Below are 23181 nucleotides of genomic sequence, written 5' to 3' on the forward strand. Positions count from 1 at the left end.
TGAGTGTTAAAGACAACACTTCTGTTAGCTGCTTTCAGGTAAGCCTGCAGCGGTTAGGGGACGTGATTCAAACCTGGGTCTGGGTTTGCAGCAGGCTGGCTCAAACCAGGCAGGGCACTGAAGTCCTAAATTGACGGGACAGGAAAGCAGGGGCAGAAGTAGTCTTGGCACATTAGGTGGTGACTTCCAAGGGGAGTTCTGTGATCCAACCCGTCACAACCACCACTGGCCTTTGGGATTAGGCAATAGCAGGAGTTGAACCCCTGCCCCCTAGCTCCGGAGGAACCTCCTCTACTGCTCCCACTTGCAGGAGTGTTTGCACCTCCTTGATTAGAAGTTGCTTGTGAGAAGAGTCCCGGGCGGGAGCAAGGGAAGGAGGGGAAGAACTGAATGGCAGGGTGTATCCCAGGCCTATGGTGTGTGTAGCACCCGCGGTCTGAGGTGGTATGGGCCCATATTCAACAGAAGTGTGATAACTGGTCCACATTAATTGGGGAAGGTGGATCCAGACACTGGCCTGGTATGCCATCCTCAAGTGTACCCTCAAAAGGTTTGTTTAGAACCCAACGCTTGTCTGGCAGGGCCAGGCCTGGGGCCAATGAGGACTGGGGATGAGGCCTCTTATAGCTTCTGCCCCGCCTCTTACTGTAGTCCTACCTTGACTGAGGCTGGTAGAAACAGGGCAATGGTTGGGGCTTAAAATACTTTCTTATAGGAACCGGGATGTGGAACCCAAGGGATTTTAGAGTGGCCCTCGAGCAGTGGCGGGCAACCTGCGGGCTGCATGTGGCCCACCAGGGTAATCCACTGGAGGGCTGCCAGACAGTTCGTTTACATTTGCACGGCCGGCTGCAGCTCCCAGTGGCTGCGGTTTGCCGTTCCCGGCCAATGGGAGCTGTGGGAAGCGGCGGTCAGCAAGTCCCTGCGACCTGCGCCGCTTCCCGCAGCTCCCATTGGCCATGAACGGTGAACCATGGCCACTGGGAGCTGCGGCCAGCCATGCAAATGTAAACACACTGTCTGGCAGCCTGTGAGCAGATTACCCTGATGGGCCGCAGGTTGCCCACCACTGCCCTAGAGTCATTTAAGCTGTGGAGATTTGCATCTGTTTGCTCTGAAAAGAGCAATGTGTCCTCAAAAGGGAGGTCCTGGATAGTCTGCCGAACCTTGTAGGGGAGGCCCAAGGCCTGAAGACATGCGCTTCTTCTCATGACCACAGTGGAAGCCATGGTTTGAGCCGCAGAGTCCGCTACGTCCAAGGCTGCCTGAAGAGATGCTTTTGCCACCACTCTCCCTTCCTTGACTAGAGCTGAGAATTTGACCCTGGATGCCTGTGGCAACAACTCTTTGAAACTGGACATCATGCCCCCAAGAGTTGAAGTCATAGCAGCAGCTCAGAAGCACCCATTGGTTAGTGATCTTGAGTTGGAGCCCCGTCTCCCCCGGTAGAATATACCTTCCTGCCAAAGAGAATCAACTTTTTGGCATTTTTGGCCTGGGGACTTGGGGGGAGTCCTTGATGTCCTCGTCTCCTCTGTTTGTTGGCCACTGACACCACTAGCGACCCCAGCAGAGGATGGGTATATAAAAAGTCAAACCCTTTTGTAGGGACAAAGTACTTTTTCTCCATCCTCTTAGAGGAGAGTTATAGTGAGGCTGGAGTCTGCCTGAGGGCCTTAATGGGTTCTAGAAGGGCATCATTCAGGGGCAATGCCACTCGTGACGGACCAGAAGAGGTCAAGATGTCCACCAAAGCATGAGAGGATTCAGATATTTCCTTTGCCTGAACCCCCAGGCTTTGAGCAACACTTCTGAGAAGCTCCTGATGAGCCCTGTAATTGTCCTGAAAGGGTGCAACCGATGTCCCTGCTACAGTCTCATCAGGTGAGGAAGATGAAGATGCCTGCATGTGTACAGGGCCTTGTTCTTCTCCCTCAGCCCTGGAAGGATCCTGTGGTACCAGGTCCTAGGGTTTGGTGCTACGCTTGGTACCAGCTTGAGGTTTCTGCACTGAGGAAGGTGGTGGGGGAGCTCTACACTCCAAAACAACAGAGTACAATCTCAACTGTGACTCCTGGACTGACTGAAATGCCCAGGGGTTCTAAAAGAGCCACTGCACTGGCATTTACCACTTTGCTGGCCAGGCCATTGGTGGGAACTCTTGGTTTATGTCAGCCACTGGGTAACAGCGGTCGGATTGATGCCGGCTCCTGTGGGAAGCAGAAGACTCTGCCTTGGAGTCCAACTGAGAGAAGTCGCTCCTTGGTGACCACTGTAGAGCAGTACCTACTGGTGCTGGAAAGTGTTGCTGGGAGGAAGGCAATTGGCTCTGTGCCATCAATCGCTGGTTTCCCTTTTGACAGCACCTGAGACCTTGGTGCTGCAGGAGCTCTTGCCTTTGGTGCCAGTTGGCACCTGGGGATGGAGATACTGGGAACGATAGTAGCTCCCTTGCTACCTCGAATGTCTCTAGCATAGATGGTAGTGTCAAGGAGAGTCCAACAGTACCAGACTCAACGGGTCCCTTCCCAGGGCCAGAGTGAACGGTATTATGCTGGCAACTGTTGAATCTGATTGGCCCGGCATGGGTCACACACTCTGGCTTCCCTGTGAGCAGCGGACCTCATAGTTGGTGAGTGCCCAGCCAGTTTCCACTGCTTCTTCCTCGGCACCGGTGACAAGAGTCCTGCTGAGGCGTGGACCTCCTCTGTACCAGAAATGCTTAACGGTGCCAAGAGTCCTGGGACGCAGAAGAAGAGTCCTTCCTCGGTGCTAGAAATGACAGGCATCACATCGCTGTCTGTCCCTCAGAGAGGCCAGAGCACTTCTCACCAATGTTGAGGGGCTCAGTGCTGAGTCTGCATGGCTCAGCTCTGATATGGGAGCAGCTCTGCATCCCCCAAGAAGGAATAGAGTCTTTGATCCCTGCTCTTCTTGGTACAGGGCTTTGACCCCTTACAGATCCTGCAGAGAGGTTCCGGCTAATAACTGACCATCCTAAATAATGCCTGGAATTGTTCTCTATGCTTCTGTGGAAGATGTTCAATAAAAGATGCAAACTTGTAATTTGTGTAGTCATACTTGGCCATGATCACCTGATAGTTTGTGATCTGAAAATGGAGGGTTGCCAATTAGCAGGACTTTCATACAAAAAGGTCTAAACTTTTCTGGTCCTTGCTTCCTGGTAGTACACCTGAAGCAATGCTATCTACCTTCCTCATTTGCAGCATCTACCATCAGGGAATTAGGAAAGGGATGGGAAAAGAAAAATTCTGAGTCACTGGGGGACAGTATAATAATTCTTATCTGCCAGTTTACAAGTTGGCAGTATGGTGGCAGGAGTTCGCTAAAAAGCCTCCAGAAATACTTCATTAATGGGTAGGGCAAACCGGGTAGGTGTTGCCAGCTACAAAATGTCCAGAAGCTTGTGATTTGAGTCTTTAAACTCCTCAAAAATTATCTGGAGAGCATCCGCCATCCCATTCACATGGTCGTGGAAATGACAAAAGTTATCAGCCATCGATGGTAGTGGAGGAGGCATGATTGCTTCATTCGCAGATGAATTAGAGGTTTGAGGGGTAGCCTCTTTGTCCGCCCTAGTCTCTTTTTCCTCAAAAGTCTCCTCATGTTGGGGGTTTGGTGGAGGAGACTGTAACCCCCTAGTTTCCTGATGTAATGGAGAGGGAGGTCTGGCAAATTGCTCCCAATACGCTGCACAAGGATCTCAGTATGGCCACTGGGGAAGCACATACATACAGGACAAGGGGTAGCACCCAGGACTGATCCCACCATCCCTGACATGGCTATGGGTCTTTGACAAAGTATGGGTTTCTGTAATGATGAGGAGGGGAACCCCAGACTGATAAGGAGGAGACTCTGCCTCAACGTCCCCCAGTGCAGGTGCCCCAGTAGAAAAGGGCGGAGAATTCTACAACGGTAATCCAGAGAGCAGATTCCTGGTATCAGAGGATCATTCGGTTCCTATAAGCAGACTCTGGCTCATTTCACACTAACAAGTCCCTGGAGTAATGGAATTCCTACAGTATGAAGTGGATTGGTACCTACACTGCAGTTGACTTGGGCGGTACCATTGGTTTGGAGTGCATAGGCACTGGGACTGAAGTGTTTGCTTTGATTTTGTCAGTACTGATGGAGCCGACAGGCAAGGTACCATTGGTGAGTTTGACATGGATGGTGTCGATCTGGAGGTGGATGGTACCAGGGCTCTGCCACCGCTGTTTCTCCAAAGTGCTTTAGGATCTCCCTGCTCCATTGGTACCAGAGGAAGAGTCTTGCCTCCATGGTACCAAGTCAAAAACTAGCAGGAGTTCAGGACTGCTCGAGAGTTGTCTCCTTGTGGTGGAAGACAGCTTCTCTTCTTCAGAGCCTTCCCTGAGTCCTCCAAGATCTTCCCCTTCTTAGGCGTGACCTTAGCTGAAGGGTCACCGGATCTGTCCTGAGCCAGATGTTGGGGGGGGGGGGGGGGGGAGGGGAATCTCCCTGACCTGACTCAGAAGCAGGTCAAAGGGAGCACTCCATCAGCAGCAGCTTCAATTTGATCTCTTGATTCTTCTGAGTTCTAGATTTTAGAGTCAGGCAAAAATTACTCTTTTGGGAGATATGGGACTTTCCCATGCAATGGATACACTTATGGTGGCCGTCACCTCCAACAAAAAAAGACCGTGTTTGAAACCTGAAGAGCTAGGCATGCCCTGCCAGGCTAAATATAGTCCTTGGGAGAGGAAAAAACTGGAATTTCCCAAGCTAACTAATTCTATACTAAACAACAAATAATACTACACTAACTAAACTGCAACACATGTTGAAGCACACATCAGATGGACATACTAGAGCTCCATCTCAGGATGAGGCAGTACAGAAGGAACTGAGGAGCGCCCTATATACTCTCAGACCTCAGCACAAGGTTGTATAGCGTGCATGCATGTGCTGACCAGACCCTAACTAATGGAAAATCTCTGCTCAAGTGCTTGAGAAGCACATATGCACCTGAAGTAGAGCACCAAAGAGGGACATTATTTGAAGAACAGAAATTGTAACAAGCAATTTTGGTAAACAGCTCTTGGAATGCACTGAAGTCATCAGGCAAAGGTATCAAAGCTGAAGAGATAGGAAGAGATGTGGTGATGGGCTCCTTTTCTGGTGCCCTTTCCTCCTCACCTCTCTGTTCCTGCTCCTCACCGTCATGTGTTGGAGGTCTGGCTAAAGATAGCACAAATGACTGCTTCCTAGCATAGTGGTAATGCGACTGGCTCATGGAGATGTGAGATGGTGTACCCCAATAACTCCAGTAGGGTCACGGTGGCACACGATACTGATATTGTTGGATTTGCTGGGGTTGGCCAATTCACCACTATCCATGTGATGGTCTGCCTCTGGTCTGCTCTGCAGGGTTGCCTTCTGATCACAGGGGAGAAGGCTCCCTGCTGTACATCAGTGAGAAGGTATACCCTGGTGAAAAAGATGATGAATAGACCTCATCAAGGGACAGAACTTACATCTATGGGAATCTTGTTGCTGGGCTGGAAGCATGCACCAGTGTCAAAAAAGGTCTCTGTATCCCCCCAATGACATCCTTGGTAGACTCCTCCATTGAAGAAACATTAGGTACCATAAGCAATTCTGTAGATGGTGCCACATGGACACCAGCACTACAGCCAACATCAAGGCTGGTGCGAAACCTTGTTTCTTCAGCACCAAACTTGAGGCCAATCCAGCATAGCTAGCCTCTGAGTGGTTTTCTCCCTGGAAGGTGGATGTCTAATTCTCCCACAAAGACAGGTCATGTCTGCCTCTTTGTGCCATTTTCCTCACATCTGGGGAGAGGCAGTACTAGTCTTCAGAGACAGAGTCAACTTCCTGATGCCAACTTCTTGTCAATGTCAGTCTTTGGGGTCACCTGCCAATTGGTAGGGACGTTCAAAGAGGAGTATTTGACCAGGATCTGGTGTGGTTTTAGATTGATCCCCTCCTTCTGGATAAAAGGTAACCTGCATGCATTTTTCCAGGATATACAACCTGAGGCAGATGCCCTAGAACTCTCTGCGGTGTCTCAGCTTGAGCAACACAAGTTAGAACAGATTCCTTCTTCAGGATCAACTTCTGGTGAGCTCATGGTTCCAAGCAACGCTCATCTCCCAATAAAGGCGATATAGTTTTATGAACCAAGAGAGGGATTTACTCAGTGGCAAAAGCATCTTTGATTTTGAATGTCTCACATACACATGATATTTGTTATCTGAAATTGTCAAAAACTGAAGATAAATTTTATGGGCTAGATTATTTCAGAAGTTCAGATAAAAGAAGATTTATTAAACATCTAACAGCTTTGTAATGTCTTGGTTCTACAGAATTATGGGTCAGTTTTTTATACCCAGGATAACATTTTAGATTCGATTGAGGGCTACTAATTTTGCTCTGCCTAAAATTTGAAAGCAGATACAGAATTATTGCCTATGTATTTCATGAGAACTCTCAATCATACTCCTGTGTGGAACAGTTTTGATACTTGGTCTTAAATGGTTGAAAGCAGGCAAGTGCATGTTTTTTGTCTTTTATGGTGACAGAAAGCTGCAAACCTTTTCCATTTATTTGAGTAGATGGAATTTGTTGCGACTTTTCTTGCAGACTGAAGAATTTGTGTGGCAGAGTTTGATAAATTATATCTGTTTAGATTTCTACTCTCAGCAGACATGCTGTCAGACCGAGTAACTGTTGGAGGGGACTGTTGTTCGGAAGTAGAAGGACTACCTCCTGGTGAAACAAGATTATATTTTAGGCCCAGTTGTTTTATTATGGTGAATCAGTATTTATAAAGCCAGAATGGAGATACACATATAGCTTGGTTTTAAAGCTTTTTGAGGCTGCTGAGAAAATGAAAATGACTTGCAGCTGAAGAAGTGAGGTTCTTACCCACGAAAGCTTATGCTCCCAATACTTCTGTTAGTCTCAAAGGTGCCACAGGACCCTCTGTTGCTTTTTACAGATTCAGACTAACACGGCTACCCCTCTGATACGAGAAAATGAAAAGTATTAAAGGCATGAAGGAAAGATGTACAATAGGCTTTTAGCCATTTTTTGTTGTATTCATCTCTTCTGCTTGTAGGAAGTTTAATCAGGACAGGAAACATCCTACCTTCTTGCTCTATGATGTAAAAAGGCAGTTTTCTAATAGTTTGCAGAAAGAGCACTACTTAATCCGAGTAATAACTCACCATCTCTAGTTCTAATAATAAAAGGATATATTTTGGTTATCTTCTCAGATGTTTGTGCTTTGAAGTTAGTGGATTGCTCTGGGCTAAATATTCCTTGGCATATGGAATTGTTAAGATGTAGCTTACATTTTGTGGGGGGGGGGGGGGGGGGAACCCTGCACATTTGTTAAACAATGTGTCATACAACTTCAGGCTTTAATGATAAGTTTTCCCTTGCACAATTAGAACTAAGTATTGTAAAGCTTTCTTGATAAATATCCATGCCAACAGATTTTATTTGACCTTTCCTGAAGTTTTTTGCTGATTTTTATAATACTTTCTAATGTTCTGATACAAACACATTGTTCAGTATCTAATCTCTAGAACATGAAAAACAGGTACCCAAAGCTTCCAGGTAACCAGAATACGCAGCATTTTTTAAAATATATGGTATAATTTCTGGCAATGATAATCTTTCCTGCACAGAATAGCAAAATCAACGTTAAGATAAATCATTCCTGAAAATCTGTTATTTCAGAGCAAATTATTAAGAAATTATACATACATCTTACAACAGTTGTAGCAAGTACATTGTAGCAGGGTGGTTACCCCGCTCCTGCTCTGAAGGGCTTAGAACAGCCCTGGGAGAGGGCTGTAGCAGGGAAAACAGCTAATAGGCTGATTGGGGAAGCAGCCGCAGCTGGGCCACGCCCCAATCAGGCCTCAGCTGGCCCTATATAAGAGGCTGGGAGCCAGGAACTCAGCAGTCTCTCTCTAGCTGTAGAGGGAGACGGACCTGGCTGCAGGGACCTGGGCAGAGTACCTGAGTGGACCAGGTCTGGGGAAAAGTAGAGGAGCTGGGGAGGCTCCAGCCTAGCAGAAGGCCAACGGGTACTGGGGGTTGCAGAGGGCAGCCCACGGGAAGGCAGAGGCAGCAGGTCCAAACCCTCCTTGCCAGTGATGAGTGGCTTATACTGCAGTCTGCCCCAGGGAACGGGGGCTAGTTGGTGACTGGCAGTAGCCCAGGACTGAGGCAAGGCAGGGATAAAGGGTTGGGGGGTTCCCCTAGGTGGGGAGACCCTGAGACTGTGGGAATATTGCCAGGGGGCAGCCCCCAAAGACAAGGGGCACTGGGTCCTGGGAGGGACATGGGGGCCAGCGGCAGCAGGACAACGGCCTGCAGAGGGTGCGCCGGAAGCTGGACGAGCTAATTCCTAGAGACAACCAGCAGGAGGCGCCGCAGGGGTGAGTCCCACGCCTTTACAACATCTACAATATAATGTGACTTCGCTAACTTTACAAGTTTGTAAATCTTTTTCTCTACTATCAAAATGACTATTAACTGACCATCCAAGTATCAAAACTACACATGTATGCTATAGTCTCTGGTGACCCACCATTACAAAACACAAACTAAATAAAAATATGATAATGCTCTTATGTGGCCAGAGAAGTATTGACTTTAATGAATGCAAATCACAGCCAGTGTGTATAGAACAGTTGTACAGGTACCTGGAAGTTTATGAAAGATGTTAGGAGGGCATTTTGAGTCACTGATGATGAGGAAAAATGCTTTCTTTCCTGAAGGTTGACTCAGAACTTTCCATAACATTTTGCAGACAATGTAGTAATCACCTTATATAATGGAATTTCTCTACTGATACTCAGTTTAATTGTCACATTAATCAAATTTCTTCCTATCTTATAAAAAGGTTATTTTTAGTTAAACGTCCTGAAAAATGGGGAGAGGAGAAGCAGGGGAGAAAATTAAAAAACTGTCTGTTTCAGAGATCTGATATTGCCAGCAGAAACACCCGATTCAGCAAAAAGTTTCACACCTCCCGAAAAAGGTTTCCAATACAATGCTAGTCAATATAATCTCTAGTGGATTACAAATGGGGTTGGGCTATTACTGGCATACTTAAAAATTCCAACAGAAGATTAAAAAAGTTATTTGGCAAATGATCACATTTTCAACCCCTTTGTAGACAGAAAAAAGCCACTACAAATTATATTGAAAAGTCAGACTAAAGATTTCTGGATTTATGGGATAGGGTTTTGGGCTATGTAATTATGGGGAAAGGGACCATCTATTTAAAAATCCTGCTCAGAGACCACGAGACAAATACCAATTATGCACAGACTGATTAGGGGAAAATGGAAATTTTTATAATCTTTCAACCAAACAAATCTAGCTACAGAATCTTCATATCAATGCCAACTACAAAGAATTGCAACAGAAATTAGCAGGGGTTTTCCCTCTTCAAATTATTTTAAAACCGAAAGGTAGTAAATTGACCAACTGGTATACAGGCCAATCACACTGGATGAAATTTACTCATGGGACGGAGGGTCAGTACGAGGCCTTCTATACCACTAAAGCCCTACATAGCTACTGCGTGGAGGCTATGCTGGTGGAGTGGCTCTACACTCTTGTGTGTTATGGAAATGGTCTCCAGGCTGATCCCACATAGTTGGGCATGAATGTGGAGTAACATAGGGTCTGCAGATCCAGTGGACACAGTAAACTCAGCAACAGTTACAGCGGGAGTGCAATGGCTGTTACAGATCATGGCTAGAAATCACTGGCAGGCAGGTTTCTGCAGCAACCCTAGCCCTGGGTTGCAGTAGAGAGTTGTATTTTATCCCTCCCCAACACACCCATACAGAGCCTGAACCAGCTTTATGTGAGTGGAAGGGATCTCACCCAGTTATAATTGCTTGCAGGCAGTCTACATATTTGTGGCTAATTTTTATTAATGCTGTGAAATATAAAGAAAATGGGAATCTAATCTCTGCTACAGAAAGTGACCCCAAAATTAAGTGGTTAGAGCGATCACATAACTAATTCTGTATTTTAAACCATTTTCCCTTCCCTCCCACCCAAAAAACCCTCCACAAAACAAAACACTCATCCAAAAGCACAAATCACGGCCACAGCAACAAACAAGTTATTGGTAAAACTTTGGAGCATGTTACAAATACATGGAATCCATGATAAATAAAACCTAAGGCGTTTCTCAAGTATTTTACTTGATTTATAAAAATGGAATAAATTGAAAAATGTAAAAGCCAACAAGGTTAAAACTTTTATCGGTTCTATATTTGGCTACAACTATGGATGTAACTTCAGACAAATGAAGTAGAATAAGAGTTTTGAAACATGGCAACATTGGTATTTTCTTTGGATGAGCTGACAAAGCTCAAATGGTTCAGTGAAAGTAGGGACAAAGGGCACTTTTCAGGCCACCTCACAAGCCAGGAAAAAATCTCTCCATGATCTGTGACAAAAGATCATGTTATGAATCAAAGGAAAAGTTTCTGGGTTGCAGAGAAGGAATTCATAGCAAAAATGTGGAGTTTATTGTCTGAGTAGCCTAAACAGAATTGGTAGATAGCAAAGCAAACCTAAGTCAGAAAGTTCCTATCAAGAGCTGTGCTACACATCATTACTATCAACACTGAGAACGGCCCTTTTGAGAAATATAGTTTTAATTGGTTAATATAAAATCCAAAACCAGTTCAAAAACTTACATTCTGTTCCCATTACACAGTTTAAGGCTTTTTCAAATACTATTAATAAAATTAAAATTCCCACAAAGTTATCACTGGAATAACAGTTTCTAATAGAGCAAAAGAAAAGATTTTCAGTTAACTTACTGTATAATTTTAGGAGGTAGTAGTACATATGATCTCTATCACACTCAAATAGTTTTTGAGTCATTTCCACCATATTTTCTAAAGTTTCCATCTTTTGGGGGGGGGGGGGGGGAACAAGAAAAAAAGTTATAACATAAAGTATCTGTATATCAGACTATGGCTTAATTTAATTTTTATATGTATAATCACATATGCAGCTCACAAATATGTATATACACACACGTTCAGTCCAAAAATTTGGAAATGTAAATATAAGACTGCATATAATTTTTCACTAAATATAAAGTATCAATTTACATCATTACTGTTTATGTAAATTGTGATATGCATGAAATACTTCAAAACTTATTTGTGTATTACCATTAAAGTATTAATCACAAACAGACAGGAGACATGATGCAATAGATGTACCTGTTTAGTTGCAATACACTTCTCAGCAAACCACTGCAGCCTCCCAGGACGAGCTCTCAAGCCTGGTGTCTGCAAAATAGATTTCCGCACAAACAAAAATGTCAGTTTACTTAGCCAAAGTATTTTCTTAAAATGTAAAAGTAATTATATGTTGTCATAATGAAGTATTTTATGGTTGATTCAAAGATGACTTCTCACAATTCTAAACATTTATCCTAAGTGACTTAAATGCAAAGGTTGTATTGGTGACGCTGCAGAAACAATAACCATGTTTCATTCTAAATATATTTTCAATTCAACTGTACTTTTGGACTGAAAATTGCTATGCTGGTTCTCTGACTGAACGGGATTTTTGTTAAAGTCTCAGACATTAGTTGAGCCATTCGGATAGGTAATAGTGAAAAAGTGACATTTTGAAACAAGAATGCATTTTTTTTTAAAAATATCATAGTTCAAGAATGGTTTGTTTCAAAGACCACAAGTCTGACTTGATTTTTTATTGTCAAGAGCTTTTGATATTTGAAGAAAAAAGGTTCATAATGTAAGTAAAAGCAACTGAAAACTCTGAGCATGCAATACTTTACTTTTTCTGCCATCATTTTCAACACACGCCCAACGTGAATCTACAGACCCACACAACTACAGACTACCAGAGTGCTATATATTCTGATAGATCATCATAAACAACATACCACCCTGCTGATTTCATTCCTTCCCATTACAAAATACTCATATTTTGGACTACAAATACACACCAGTCATCTCTCACTCCTTCAGAAGTATGCCAAATGTTCACAAATTGTTGTCTTCATGAAATAGTCACCCAGAATAGTAGCAATTACTCACTAACTGAAACACCAGGACTCCAACTCTTTCTTCCAATTGCAGCATCTATTTACATCCCTACTCCACCAACATCTAGTACCAGAAATTTTCCTACTATATTCCATTAGTTTTTAGTGCCAGCTTCTGTCCCGGCTACAACACTCTCACCAGAAGACAAGCTTAATCCAGTGTGCATTATAGCAGTTGCAGGTAGCAACCACTTTATTCAGGACACATACACGATAGCATAAATTCCACAACAAATTCATCTTACAGCTATTTTTTCAGGCTCTCTACAGACTCAGGAGGAAGATACCACTGCATCAGTTTACACCTGGTTCATGTTTTCAGGATCCTCTTCAAAATCTTAAGGTCTAGATATACTGTTTAAAATAAAGCCGAGATTCTGCAGTACTATTCTGTAATAAGGACTGAAGTCTGTGGGTATGGAATCACAGAATACCAGTGACTGAGGGTACAGTTAAGGTTGCAAAATAATTTACTTTATAACCCTGCTTTCACTTCCTTATAATGTGATAACACTTCTCCCTTTTCAGGTGAGATTTTCTATACTTAGTTCAGGGGGCGCCTTTCTTTTTTTTTTTTTTTTTTTTTAAAGTCTGAGTCAAATCTTCTCAGTTGTTTTGAGTTATGGGACTATATAAAAAAATATAAAAAAATTCTAACTACTTTTTTGTGTTTTGTTTTCGAACAATGAACTGGAGTACAGCAACTATGTCTAAATTTTGAAACTTGGTAGGGACATAATTTTCAATGAGGTTTTATTGCCCTTGTTTGGCTGGAAAAAAGATGGTTTAAAGTAAGAAAGTGTTCAAAAACTGCATACCAAGAACATTCTGCTGAAGATTTGCTCAAATCTACATGTACACACTAAATCTGAAATACATGGTTCAAGGACAAAGTTCCTCTGGTAAATTTCGTAAGCTCTGCAAGCTGTATAAGCTATACAGCAAACAGCTTACCAACTCCAAAAACCGAAGAGCTTTTGAATGTCTCTCTTCCTCATCTCCCTCCCCCCCTTTTAAAGACAAAGCAATTAAAGGGGGGAAAACTTATTAATGCAACACTAAGCTGCACACTTAAAACTGTAAGTAAGGAAATACAAAATTTAAGGTTCCAACAGCAGTGTTAATTCAGACATTACACATACTGAGGTCTTATTTTTAATGATTTTTTTAGTAAATTACTTTAATACATTCCTTTTACAGTTGTAAACTATATAGGATAAAATATTCAGTTTGTGCAATACTGTGATAAATTATCACCTCATTAATCTTTACATTTCCTGACTTTGCTAAAAATCTAGCTGCTTAAGATTCTACAGTCTTAAAATGGGTCATTTTGAACCAGAAATAGTTCAGAACAGAATCAAAGTATGGGGGGGATCCAGTTGCGCGTTGAGAGGGTTCTGTGTGGGGCAATCTGGGTACGGGTGGCTCCGTGGGGGATCCGGGTGCAATCAGGCTGCACAGGGGCTCATTGGGGGATTCTGGATGCAATGGTAATGGGACTCTGCAGGGGGGTCCAGGTGATCAGCGGGGGGGGGGAGGAGAGGAGGGGGATAGAGCTCATCGAGGGGTATGGTTGGCAGAGTGAGGGGTCCAGATGCTGGGAGAGTGGGGCTCAATAGGGTGAGGATCCAGATGTAGCTGGTTGGGGCTCAGTAGGGTGGGGATCCAGGTGCAGGGGGAGTGGGGCTCATCGGGGAGGCTCTGGGTGCAGGAGGAGGGTGAAGTTCGGCAGGAGGGTCTGGGTATGAGGGGGTCTGGATGCACGGGGGTTGGGTGGACGGGGGAGCAGCTCCCTGTACAGCAATCCCTGCTCCTGCACCAGAGGAGCGATGGGTGCAGAAAGCACCGAGAGGAGTTTGCAGAGCTTCCTACAGCTGGGGGAGACATCTGGGGGTGGGTCTCAACAAGCCCCGGATGCCATGCAGGGGAAGAGGAAGTCCTGTCTTCCCCAGCCCACCCAGGACTAGCAGCTGAGCCTGGCACAGGGTAGGAACCACCAGCCGGGTCTTCCCCAGTCCTGCCTGCTGCCCCACAGGGATTACCTGTTTGCTGGCTGCCATGGTCACCCAAAACATACTTCTGGGGAGGGTCACATGACCGCTCGTGGCTTCCCTTTGCTTCCCCACCAGAAAGTCATTTTTCTGCAGGGAAGCAAAGAAATCTGCAGGGGACATAAATTCCGTGCATGCGCAGTGGTGCAGAATTCCCCCAGGAGTAAAACTAAGATTACTACAACATAGATTAGAGATAAAACATCTCTCTCGTCTCTCAATTTACTTAGTGCATTTCCAGCATTTAGTGGATAGTTTGACTTTTTTCTCAGTGCTCAGTCACACTTCTTGTCTGATTAATTAACATGATGCCACCAAACCCTCATACATTATTCTGAAGGGACTTTACATGCCTGCTCTTCACCAGGCCTTATTAAGAGATTGTTTATCAAACAGCAGGAGCAAAGGTGAAACCAAAGGGGCAGAAGGTAGCACATACACAGAATATGAGGAATGAGAATATTTGGTATTGTTCCTCTTGGGATTGTCTGAAAGACCCTTATAAATTTTGTCAGGGGAGCAGAAAAACCCCTGTAAAAAGTCTGAAATAAAAAGAATGTTTAAAGTTCTGTATATGCTATAGAAGATGCTGTGCTATTAGAAATCTGCCAATTAAAAAAAAAAAGTTTAAGTAGAGAGACTCTCGAACTTTGTTTAGGTTGAAAGTACTCAAGTCAAGGGGTCTCCTCAAGCTCTCTTGTTAAGCTAATTGCCATGGTAAGGTGCAAGAACAGTCTCAAAGACATTTATAGGAACTGAAAGCCATTTAGATAGCACGGGCTAGATTCACAAAGGAACTTAGGAGATGCTTAGTGTTGTCCAACTTTTAGGTCCCTAGAAAATCACTGGGATTCACAAAGCCTGAGTTAGGCACCTAGGTGAAAGGTACAGTGAATCATGAGATATAAGCAGCTCAGAAAGGGAGTCACAAAAGCCAGTGTATACCATGCAGCTTCTTACCCAAACTAATCAATGGGAGATGTCATGGGGAGGGGTTTATGCTAAGTCAGACCCTCTCAGGGAAACAGGCACTTAAGCCTTGGCTGTAGAGAGGTGCCTCCCACTGCTTGGGATTCTCAGCTGCAAACACTCTCTTGGCATTAGGCACCTATGCCATTTTTGTAAGAAGCGGGGAGGGAGGGAGACTACCTCAATTTAAATGGGCTTAAATTGCAGCAAGGGAAGTTTAGGTTGGACGCTAGGAAAACTTTCTGTCAGGTTAGTTAAGCACTGGAACAAATTGGCTAGGGAGATTGTGGAATCCTGGGAGGTTTTTAAGAACAGGTTCTACAAACACCGGTTAGAAATGGTCTAGTTATTACTTAGTCCTAGTCCAGTCCCCTGCACTCAAGGCAGATGACCTACTGAGGTCCCTTCCAGTCCTATACGTCTACGATTCTATGATAACTTTTAGCTTAATGGTTGGGAAACTGACCTGGGATGTGGAAGGCCCCCCAGTTCAAGCCCCCCTTTCTGCCAACTGGAGAGTTGAACCAACCGCCTCTCCAGTTCCTTCTCTACTGTGAAGCCAGTAAAGGTCCAAAGCAGAGGGGAAGGAGAGCAGGTGGGCAAGTGAGTGGAATACAGATAGGGACCACACATCTTGAAGAACTTTAGTTACCACAAGGTAAGTAACTTCCTCTTCTTCTTGGAGTATGGGTCCCTGTATGACTTCCACTATGGTTGGACAGCAAAAGCGCGTGGCATGCCTTGTCTACTGTCCAAAGTTCCAGGATGTTGATCTGGCTTCTCAAGTGGTCCAAGTTCCTTGCATCATGCAATATCCCATATGTGCTCCACAGCCATCAAGTCTGTTAGGATTGACATGCTCGGTGAGGATGGGAGGAAGGGCATTCTGAAGCAGCCTTGGAATGGGTCTGTCCACTATCGGAGGGAAGTGATGATCTCTGGTGGGATGGTGAGAATGGTGTCCATGGGTTGGTTGCAGCCATAGTTATAGGAAGCAGAAGCGCAGGCAAGCAAACGCTGTGACATACGTACATGCTGCCCTGTGGCTGAGGAGGGAAAGAACAGTTCTGGCTGAGACTGAGGGGTTGGATGTCACCGAAGCAACCAGGTCCAGTAGACTCCGTTGTCTCTTTCAGCAGGTAAGCACATCTGGAGGCCGCACTGATGCATGTGCTGATGAACTCCAGGGACCTTGTAGGGTGAAAAATTGATTTTTCAATGTTCACACTCACCCCTAGGGAAGAGAGGAGTAGAAGGAGCAGGGATGTTGATTCCTGAGCTTCCTTCTGGATTGCGCTGCCAGTATCCAGTTGGCCAAGTAAGGGTAGATGAGGACTCCTTGCTGTTGGAGGTAAGCCACTATAACAGAAAAAAAAAATTGTGAAGACTTGTGGAGCAGTGGTGAGTCCTGTACTGGAAGTGTCGCAGACCCACCGTGAACCTCAGGAACCATCTGTGGTCGAGCGGATGTCGACATGGAAGTAAGCATTCTGCATATTGAGAGCCTTAAACCGCATGGCTTTTTCTAGAGAGGGAATGATGGCTGCAAGCATGACCATGCAGAATTTTGATTTGTGAATGGAACACTTGAGATGTCAGAGATCCAAGTCTGCATCCTCCTTTCTTCTTGGTTACCAGGAAATATCTGGAATAGAACCTTGTACCCTGAAAGGCTGCAGGGACTGGTTCCATTGCTCCTCTCTGCAGACGAGAGTCTACTTCTAGGGTAAGAATACTGCTGTGAAAGTGATTCCTGAAACCAACTCTGGACGGGGGAGGAGGTAGTGTCGTAAACTTGATTGTATAGCCATGTTGAACAACATCCAGAACCCACTTCTCTGTTATCGCGCTCCATGATGGTAGAAAGTTTTATACAGCCTTCAAAGGGAGTGGTCAACAAGAGTATTGGGATGCACTCAGAAATAATGCTTACGCAAAGATTAGATGTGCTGTGTGGAGGGCTGCACTGGAGGACCGGGCGGACAAGACCTGTGGATCTTCGGGTGCTTCTGTGGAGATTCGTAGGCTCATTGGTGGTACAATTGGGGAGTTCAGTAGCGGCGTGTAGGTGGTGGTTGGTAACATTTTTCGTTTCGGTGCCGGATCACAAGGTGGATCTAGAGTCCTTCAGTGACTGTAAAAAATCATCCATCTTCTGGTTGAAGAGGTATGATTCATCAAATAAGGGAGTTCTTCAGTTGTGCTCTGAAACTCTCTAAGGAAGCCTGAGGAATGTAACCAGGATTTCCTCTCATGATGATTCCAGTCGCCATTGTTTGCGTAATCAACTGCAGCCTGAAGTATGGTCCTAGAGACCAACTTGACCTCCTCCAAAATAGCCTGGAAGCAGATACAATCTTTCTGACGTAGTTTAATCTGCAAAACCTGCCATCTGCCCATAGTTCAAAAAGTCAAATATTTGGCCATGATTACTATGTTGTTCGAGATATGGAACTGGAGGCTGGCCGAGGAAAAGACCTTTCTATCCATCAGGTCTAACCTCTTGCCCTCCTTGTTAGAGGGGGTGGAGCATGGACTGTTGCCCGGCCATCTACGTAGCAGCCTGGATCACCAAGGAATTAGGCAGAGGGTGGGAGAACAGAAACTCAGACCCCATGAGATGGACACAGTACCTCTTTCCGCTCCCTTTGGGGTAGGGGTGCACATGGTTAAGATATGCCATACGGTGCATGCCAGTTGGAGAATGGCGTCATTGATCAATAAGGCAACTCTGGCCGGTACCGATGCATTCAAGATGTCGAGTAGATGGGTCCAATTGTCCTGCACCTCCTGGGTAGAGCAAGATAGTGCCATCAAAACCCTCTGGTAGGCATACCTCTGAAACAGCACGCATAGTGTCTGAATCCTCAGAGGAACTGGAGGCCTGTACAAACAATCAATTGCGCACACATAAAATGGGAAATGACTGTCTAGGAAGGACTACTTCAGAAAGGGAACTGGGGGTCATAGTGGATCACAAACTAAATATGAGTCAGTGTAACACTTGCCCCCCCCCAAAAATTAAAGAAAAACTTCCTAATTTCAGGGTTGTTAAGTACTGGAATAAATTGCCTAGGGAGGTTGTGGAATCTCCATCACTGGAGATTTTTCAGAGCAGGTTAGACAAACACCTGTCAGGGATAGTCTAGATCTGCGGGAAACGGCGTGGGCCAAGGGACGTACTGGCCACCACTTCTAGCAGCTCCCATTGGCCTGGAGCAGCGATCCGCTGCCACTGGGAGCCGCGATCATCCGAACCTGCGGACGTGACATGTATGCAAACCAGCCCGATCTGCCAGGGGCTTTTGCTGCACAAGCAGCGGAACAAGTTTGGGAACCACTGGTCTAGATAATACTTAGTCCTGCCATGAGTGCAGGGGACTGGACTAGATGACCTTTTGAGGTTCCTTCCAGTCCTACAATTCTATGATTCTTCTCACTCTTGGGAGCGTTGGAACATGCCCCCCGCTCCATGGCTAGAACTTGTAAATGGTGCAGCCTCTTTCCTGAATCCGAAGGAAGACTTACTGCCTTATGTGCATGCTTCCATGTTTCATGGCTAGGCCCCAGCATAGGGTCCATAGTGCTGGTTCTGGCAGGTCCGGAATGGGACTCTGTGGTAGGAGGTGCATTCCTGGACTGCTCTGGCTCATGAACCCCCCCATTCCCCAGCCAGGATCCGACTGCGGCTCCCTAGTATTCTTGCCGCCAAGTTAAAGAAGTATGGACTGGATGAATGGACTGTAAGGTGGATAGAAAGCTGGCTAGATTGTCGGGCTCAACGGGTAGTGATCAATGGCTCCATGTCTAGTTGGCAGCCGGTTTCAAGCGGAGTGCCCCAAGGGTCGGTCCTGGGGCCGGTTTTGTTTAATATCTTTATTAATGATCTGGAGGATGGTGTGGACTGCACTCTCAGCAAGTTTGCAGATGACACTAAACTAGGAGGCGTGGTAGATACACTAAAGGGTAGGGATCGGATACAGAGGGACCTAGACAAATTAGAGGATTGGGCCGAAAAAAACCTGATGAGGTTCAACAAGGACAAGTGCAGAGTCCTGCACTTAGGACGGAAGAATCCCATGCACTGCTACAGACCGAATGGCTAGGTAGCAGTTCTGCAGAAAAGGACCTAGGGGTCACAGTGGACGAGAAGCTGGATATGAGTCAGCAGTGTGCTCTTGTTGCCAAGAAGGCTAACGGCATTTTGGGCTGTATAAGTAGGGGCATTGCCAGCAGATCGAGGAACGTGATCGTTCCCCTTTATTCGACATTGGTGAGGCCTCATCTGGAATACTGTGTCCAGTTTTGGTCCCCACACTACAAGAAGGATGTGGAAAAATTGGAAAGAGTCCAGCGGAGGGCAACAAAAATGATTAGGGGTCTGGAGCACGTGACTTATGAGGAGAGGCTGAGGGAACTGGGATTGTTTAGTCTCCAGAAGAGAAGAATGAGGGGGGGATTTGATAGCAGCCTTCAACTACCTGAAGGGGGGTTCCAAAGAGGATGAAGCTCGGCTGTTCTCAGTGGTGGCAGATGACAGAACAAGGAGCAATGGTCTCAAGTTGCAGTGGGGGAGGTCCAGGTTGGATATCAGGAAAAACTATTTCACTAGGAGGGTGGTGAAACACTGGAATGCGTTACCTAGGGAGGTGGTGGAGTCTCCTTCCTTGGAGGTTTTTAAGGCCCGGCTTGACAAAGCCCTGGCTGGGATGATTTAGCTGGGAATTGGTCCTGCTTTGAGCAGGGGGTTGGACTAGATGACCTCTTGAGGTCCCTTCCAACTCTGATATTCTATGATTCTATGATTCCATGGGAACCTCCACAAGGTGCTTCTTAAGGATTAGAGCCCAGCCTTCCCAGGTAAGGGCAGGGAAGGAGAGGCAAATTCTGCACCTGGATGTGATGTGGGCTCTCCCCCCCCCAAGCAGTACAGACAGCATTGGTGTTCTTCGCTGAGCGAAAACAAGCAAGGCCAGGAAGTGCAGACCTTGAATCCTGTTGTCTTTGGCATAATCCAGTACCCAGACATGGGTGCTGGGAGGTGAGGGAGTGGCAGGAAGCCACCAAAGCAGCATTCCAAAGTCCTTAATACTACAAAAAATCACTGCGAACATTAAAACTACTACTACTACAAAAATCAGTAAAATCTGAACTATATACAAGAAAAACAGTTTTGCTGGAAAGTGCAGCATAAAGGATGAGAGAGAAGGCAGCAGCTCCAACTGTGACCATGTAGCAGTGAGAAGGAATCTGAAGATGAGGTCAGTCCGCCCCACCCTTTATCGCCTCAGGTAAAACCACAAGGCAATACAAGGGCACATGCACGGACTGCCAGATGCTACTACTTTGAAAAGCTCCGGCTCCAGGCACATAACCCTCGGTGGAATACAACAGGGACCATCACTCGAAGAACAGGAAGAGTGCTCAAGCTTGACTCAGGATGATGTACAGGGGAGATCCCTCAGCCTAAGCCAAGTGTGGCTCCACGGCCTTTTCCATAAGGCATTTTCTAAGATGGCGTTCCTTCACCTCACAGGTATAGCTAGGAAGACGTGGCATACATTACACCTAGTGGCAACATGTGTCTCTTTGAGACTGTACAAACAGTGCTGGTGATTGCCACCGACCAAGAAGGAACAGGGCAGGACACACAAGTGTTGAAGGCTGGAGTTCGGGGCACACTGCAATATCTGTAATAGGTTATTTTGGGGGAGGGGTCTCTGAGGTGAAGAATATATCCAACTAGAAAACTTTGCTAAAAAGCTAAAAACCTAAACTACAAAGAACTACATACAAAAGGCACTAAAGGGAAACTTTGAAATAGTTACAGATCCAAGGAATCAAAGAAAAGCTCTGGACACTGGAAGTTCCGACCCAAGCCATGCAGCGGTAAGGAATTGGAAAGGCAGTTGCTGCTCCATTCTTTATGCCGTCAATTGGAAGCCGGAGGAAGGTAAGAGCACAAGAGCAGACCCAATGAACACTGCTTGCAAAAATTCTCTGACTCCTGCCACATTCACACACCCACACTGCAATACACACAGGGATCAGCACTCAAAGAAGAATGGCCTCTTACTTAGGCATCAGTGGCATTTTGGGTATAAAGGGGATTAAACGAATGACAAATCTGGAGTTAGGAAGGAATCCCCCCTTACCTTCAAGCTTCTGTAATATGACCCTTTAGTGCTCAACTTTGCAATCTTAACACGCTTAACAGAGACTGTGTGTAATTTCCTAGGGCTTTTTTTTTAAAGCAAAAAACTGAAAAACTGAAATTTCATTATGTGGCATCATACTGACACCTGTAGGGTTTATCAGCAGGGATGGAGCTTTTAGATCCACCACAAAGACTCTGCCACTTGACTTAATGAAATAATTGATACCAGGAGAAGGTTGTTATCCTTTATGAGGAACAAGTATTAAGGGGGATGGGACACTTGGCTAGTGGATATGTCACAGATATTTGCTGACAGCAGAGGAATGGTCAGAGTGATTCAGGAACCTTGGGTTCTATTTCCGCTCAGAAGGGCGGTGTTCTCTAGTAGGCACAGACTTCTGCCCACTTCCTCCAAGCTTGACCCCTTCTGCCCCATAATCTCCAACATGTCAAGGTCCCAATCCTGCCTCCTGGCTTCATGTCCCAGTCCTAATTTCCTTGCTCAGCCATTCCCAGTTCCCCTCCTGTCCCCCGGCTCCTCATCCAACTGGTCTCTCTCCCTCTCTTCCACATTGGTCTCCATTGCCTGCTCCTTCCACCCACGTTCCTTGCTCCCAGTGACTCCTAATCCCAATCTCCTTTACTGGGCTCTTCATCCAATCTCAATGTTCTCTTTCCCCACCCCATCAGCTCCCTTTCCCAGTCTCTATTCCCAGCCAGTCTCAATTCTTCCCCTGCACCTCAGTTGGTCATCAGATCTGTCTCCTCTCTCCACTCAACTTCTTCCCCCTACACCAATGGTTCACAGTCCTAGTCTCCTTGCCTAGCCAATCCCAGTCTCCCACATCAGTCCTAGTTTCCTTCTCCTCCTCTTCCTTCAGTCCCCTCCCTCCCATACTCCTTGTCCCTATCTATTTCCCTATCCCTACCAGACTCCTTGCCCCCTCCACATTTGAATCAGGCAGCTTCCTCCTCCTGGGACCAGCTGGAGGCCATTGAGGTTACAGGAGAGAGAGTCTCTTTGCTCTCAGTTCAGGGGCACAGCCCCAGTTCAGCTTGCAGTTGCCCAGAGCTGCAACTGCAGGGAAAGTCCCATTCAGCCTCAAAATAGAACATGCCCTGTGTGGACAGAATCTTCAGAGTTTAGCTGCTAAAATCTAAGAAGTCTTGACTGAGAATGTGCGAACTGATTTTTCAAAGACTCGTAACTTGGCCCAATTTGGGCAGATTTTAACAATGACAGAAGGCACATCATGATAAAAAGGCCAACCGTCTGACACATATAAAGTTCCTGCTCCATTGCATAGGGGCTCAAGTACTGTTTAGAGAAGACAACTGGTAAAAAAAATTCAAACCAAAAACGTTTGGCAAATTTATAAACAACTGAAAAAAGAGTCTAACAATGGAGACTGAGGCAACTTTAATAACCGGCAGGGCTTCTAGCCCAACCAATAATGCAAACTGTTTAATGTGACTTTTCACAAGGATGAATAAAAATCAGTTGCTTAACATAGGTAGTCTTCTAATAGAGATAAAGCACTATTGTTGTCAAGACGTTTGGTGATGTTGTAGAATGGTCTCAAGACAAGAGGTTATGCAAAAACAGGTCTCTTGTATAGGTTTCAATGTACTCAGTAAAAGGTGTACATAATAAAACTATGTTGTAACAGTAAAAATTATTGGGATTTATATGCCTCTGTTCATATATGCCTCTTTCATGCAAAATACACTGAAAACTGAATCAATAAGAATTAACATCTTATACAACAAGCTCTTGAAAATTAAAAAAATATATATGTTACTTTTATCTGTAGTTAATCCTCTTTGTGACATGGCAAAATGCAAATGCTGCATTCACTTACAAC

General features: G+C 45.4%; 1 protein-coding gene across 2 annotated transcripts in view; it reads right to left on the bottom strand.

The window, feature by feature from the left end:
- The window catches only part of LRPPRC (leucine rich pentatricopeptide repeat containing), a 163134-nt gene that overhangs the window by 38588 nt on the left and 101365 nt on the right, over positions 1–23181 (bottom strand). For both annotated transcript variants that reach the window (XM_005296109.5, XM_065589551.1), the window contains 2 exons: positions 11283–11351; positions 10872–10962 (listed from right to left, as the gene is read on the bottom strand). In XM_005296109.5, coding sequence (XP_005296166.2) covers positions 10872–10962; positions 11283–11351 — 160 coding nt within the window. The remainder of the gene's footprint in view (positions 1–10871; positions 10963–11282; positions 11352–23181) is intronic.

This window comes from Chrysemys picta, chromosome 3 (genome assembly GCF_011386835.1).
Source record: "Chrysemys picta bellii isolate R12L10 chromosome 3, ASM1138683v2, whole genome shotgun sequence".
Classification (NCBI taxonomy): Eukaryota; Metazoa; Chordata; order Testudines; family Emydidae; genus Chrysemys; species Chrysemys picta.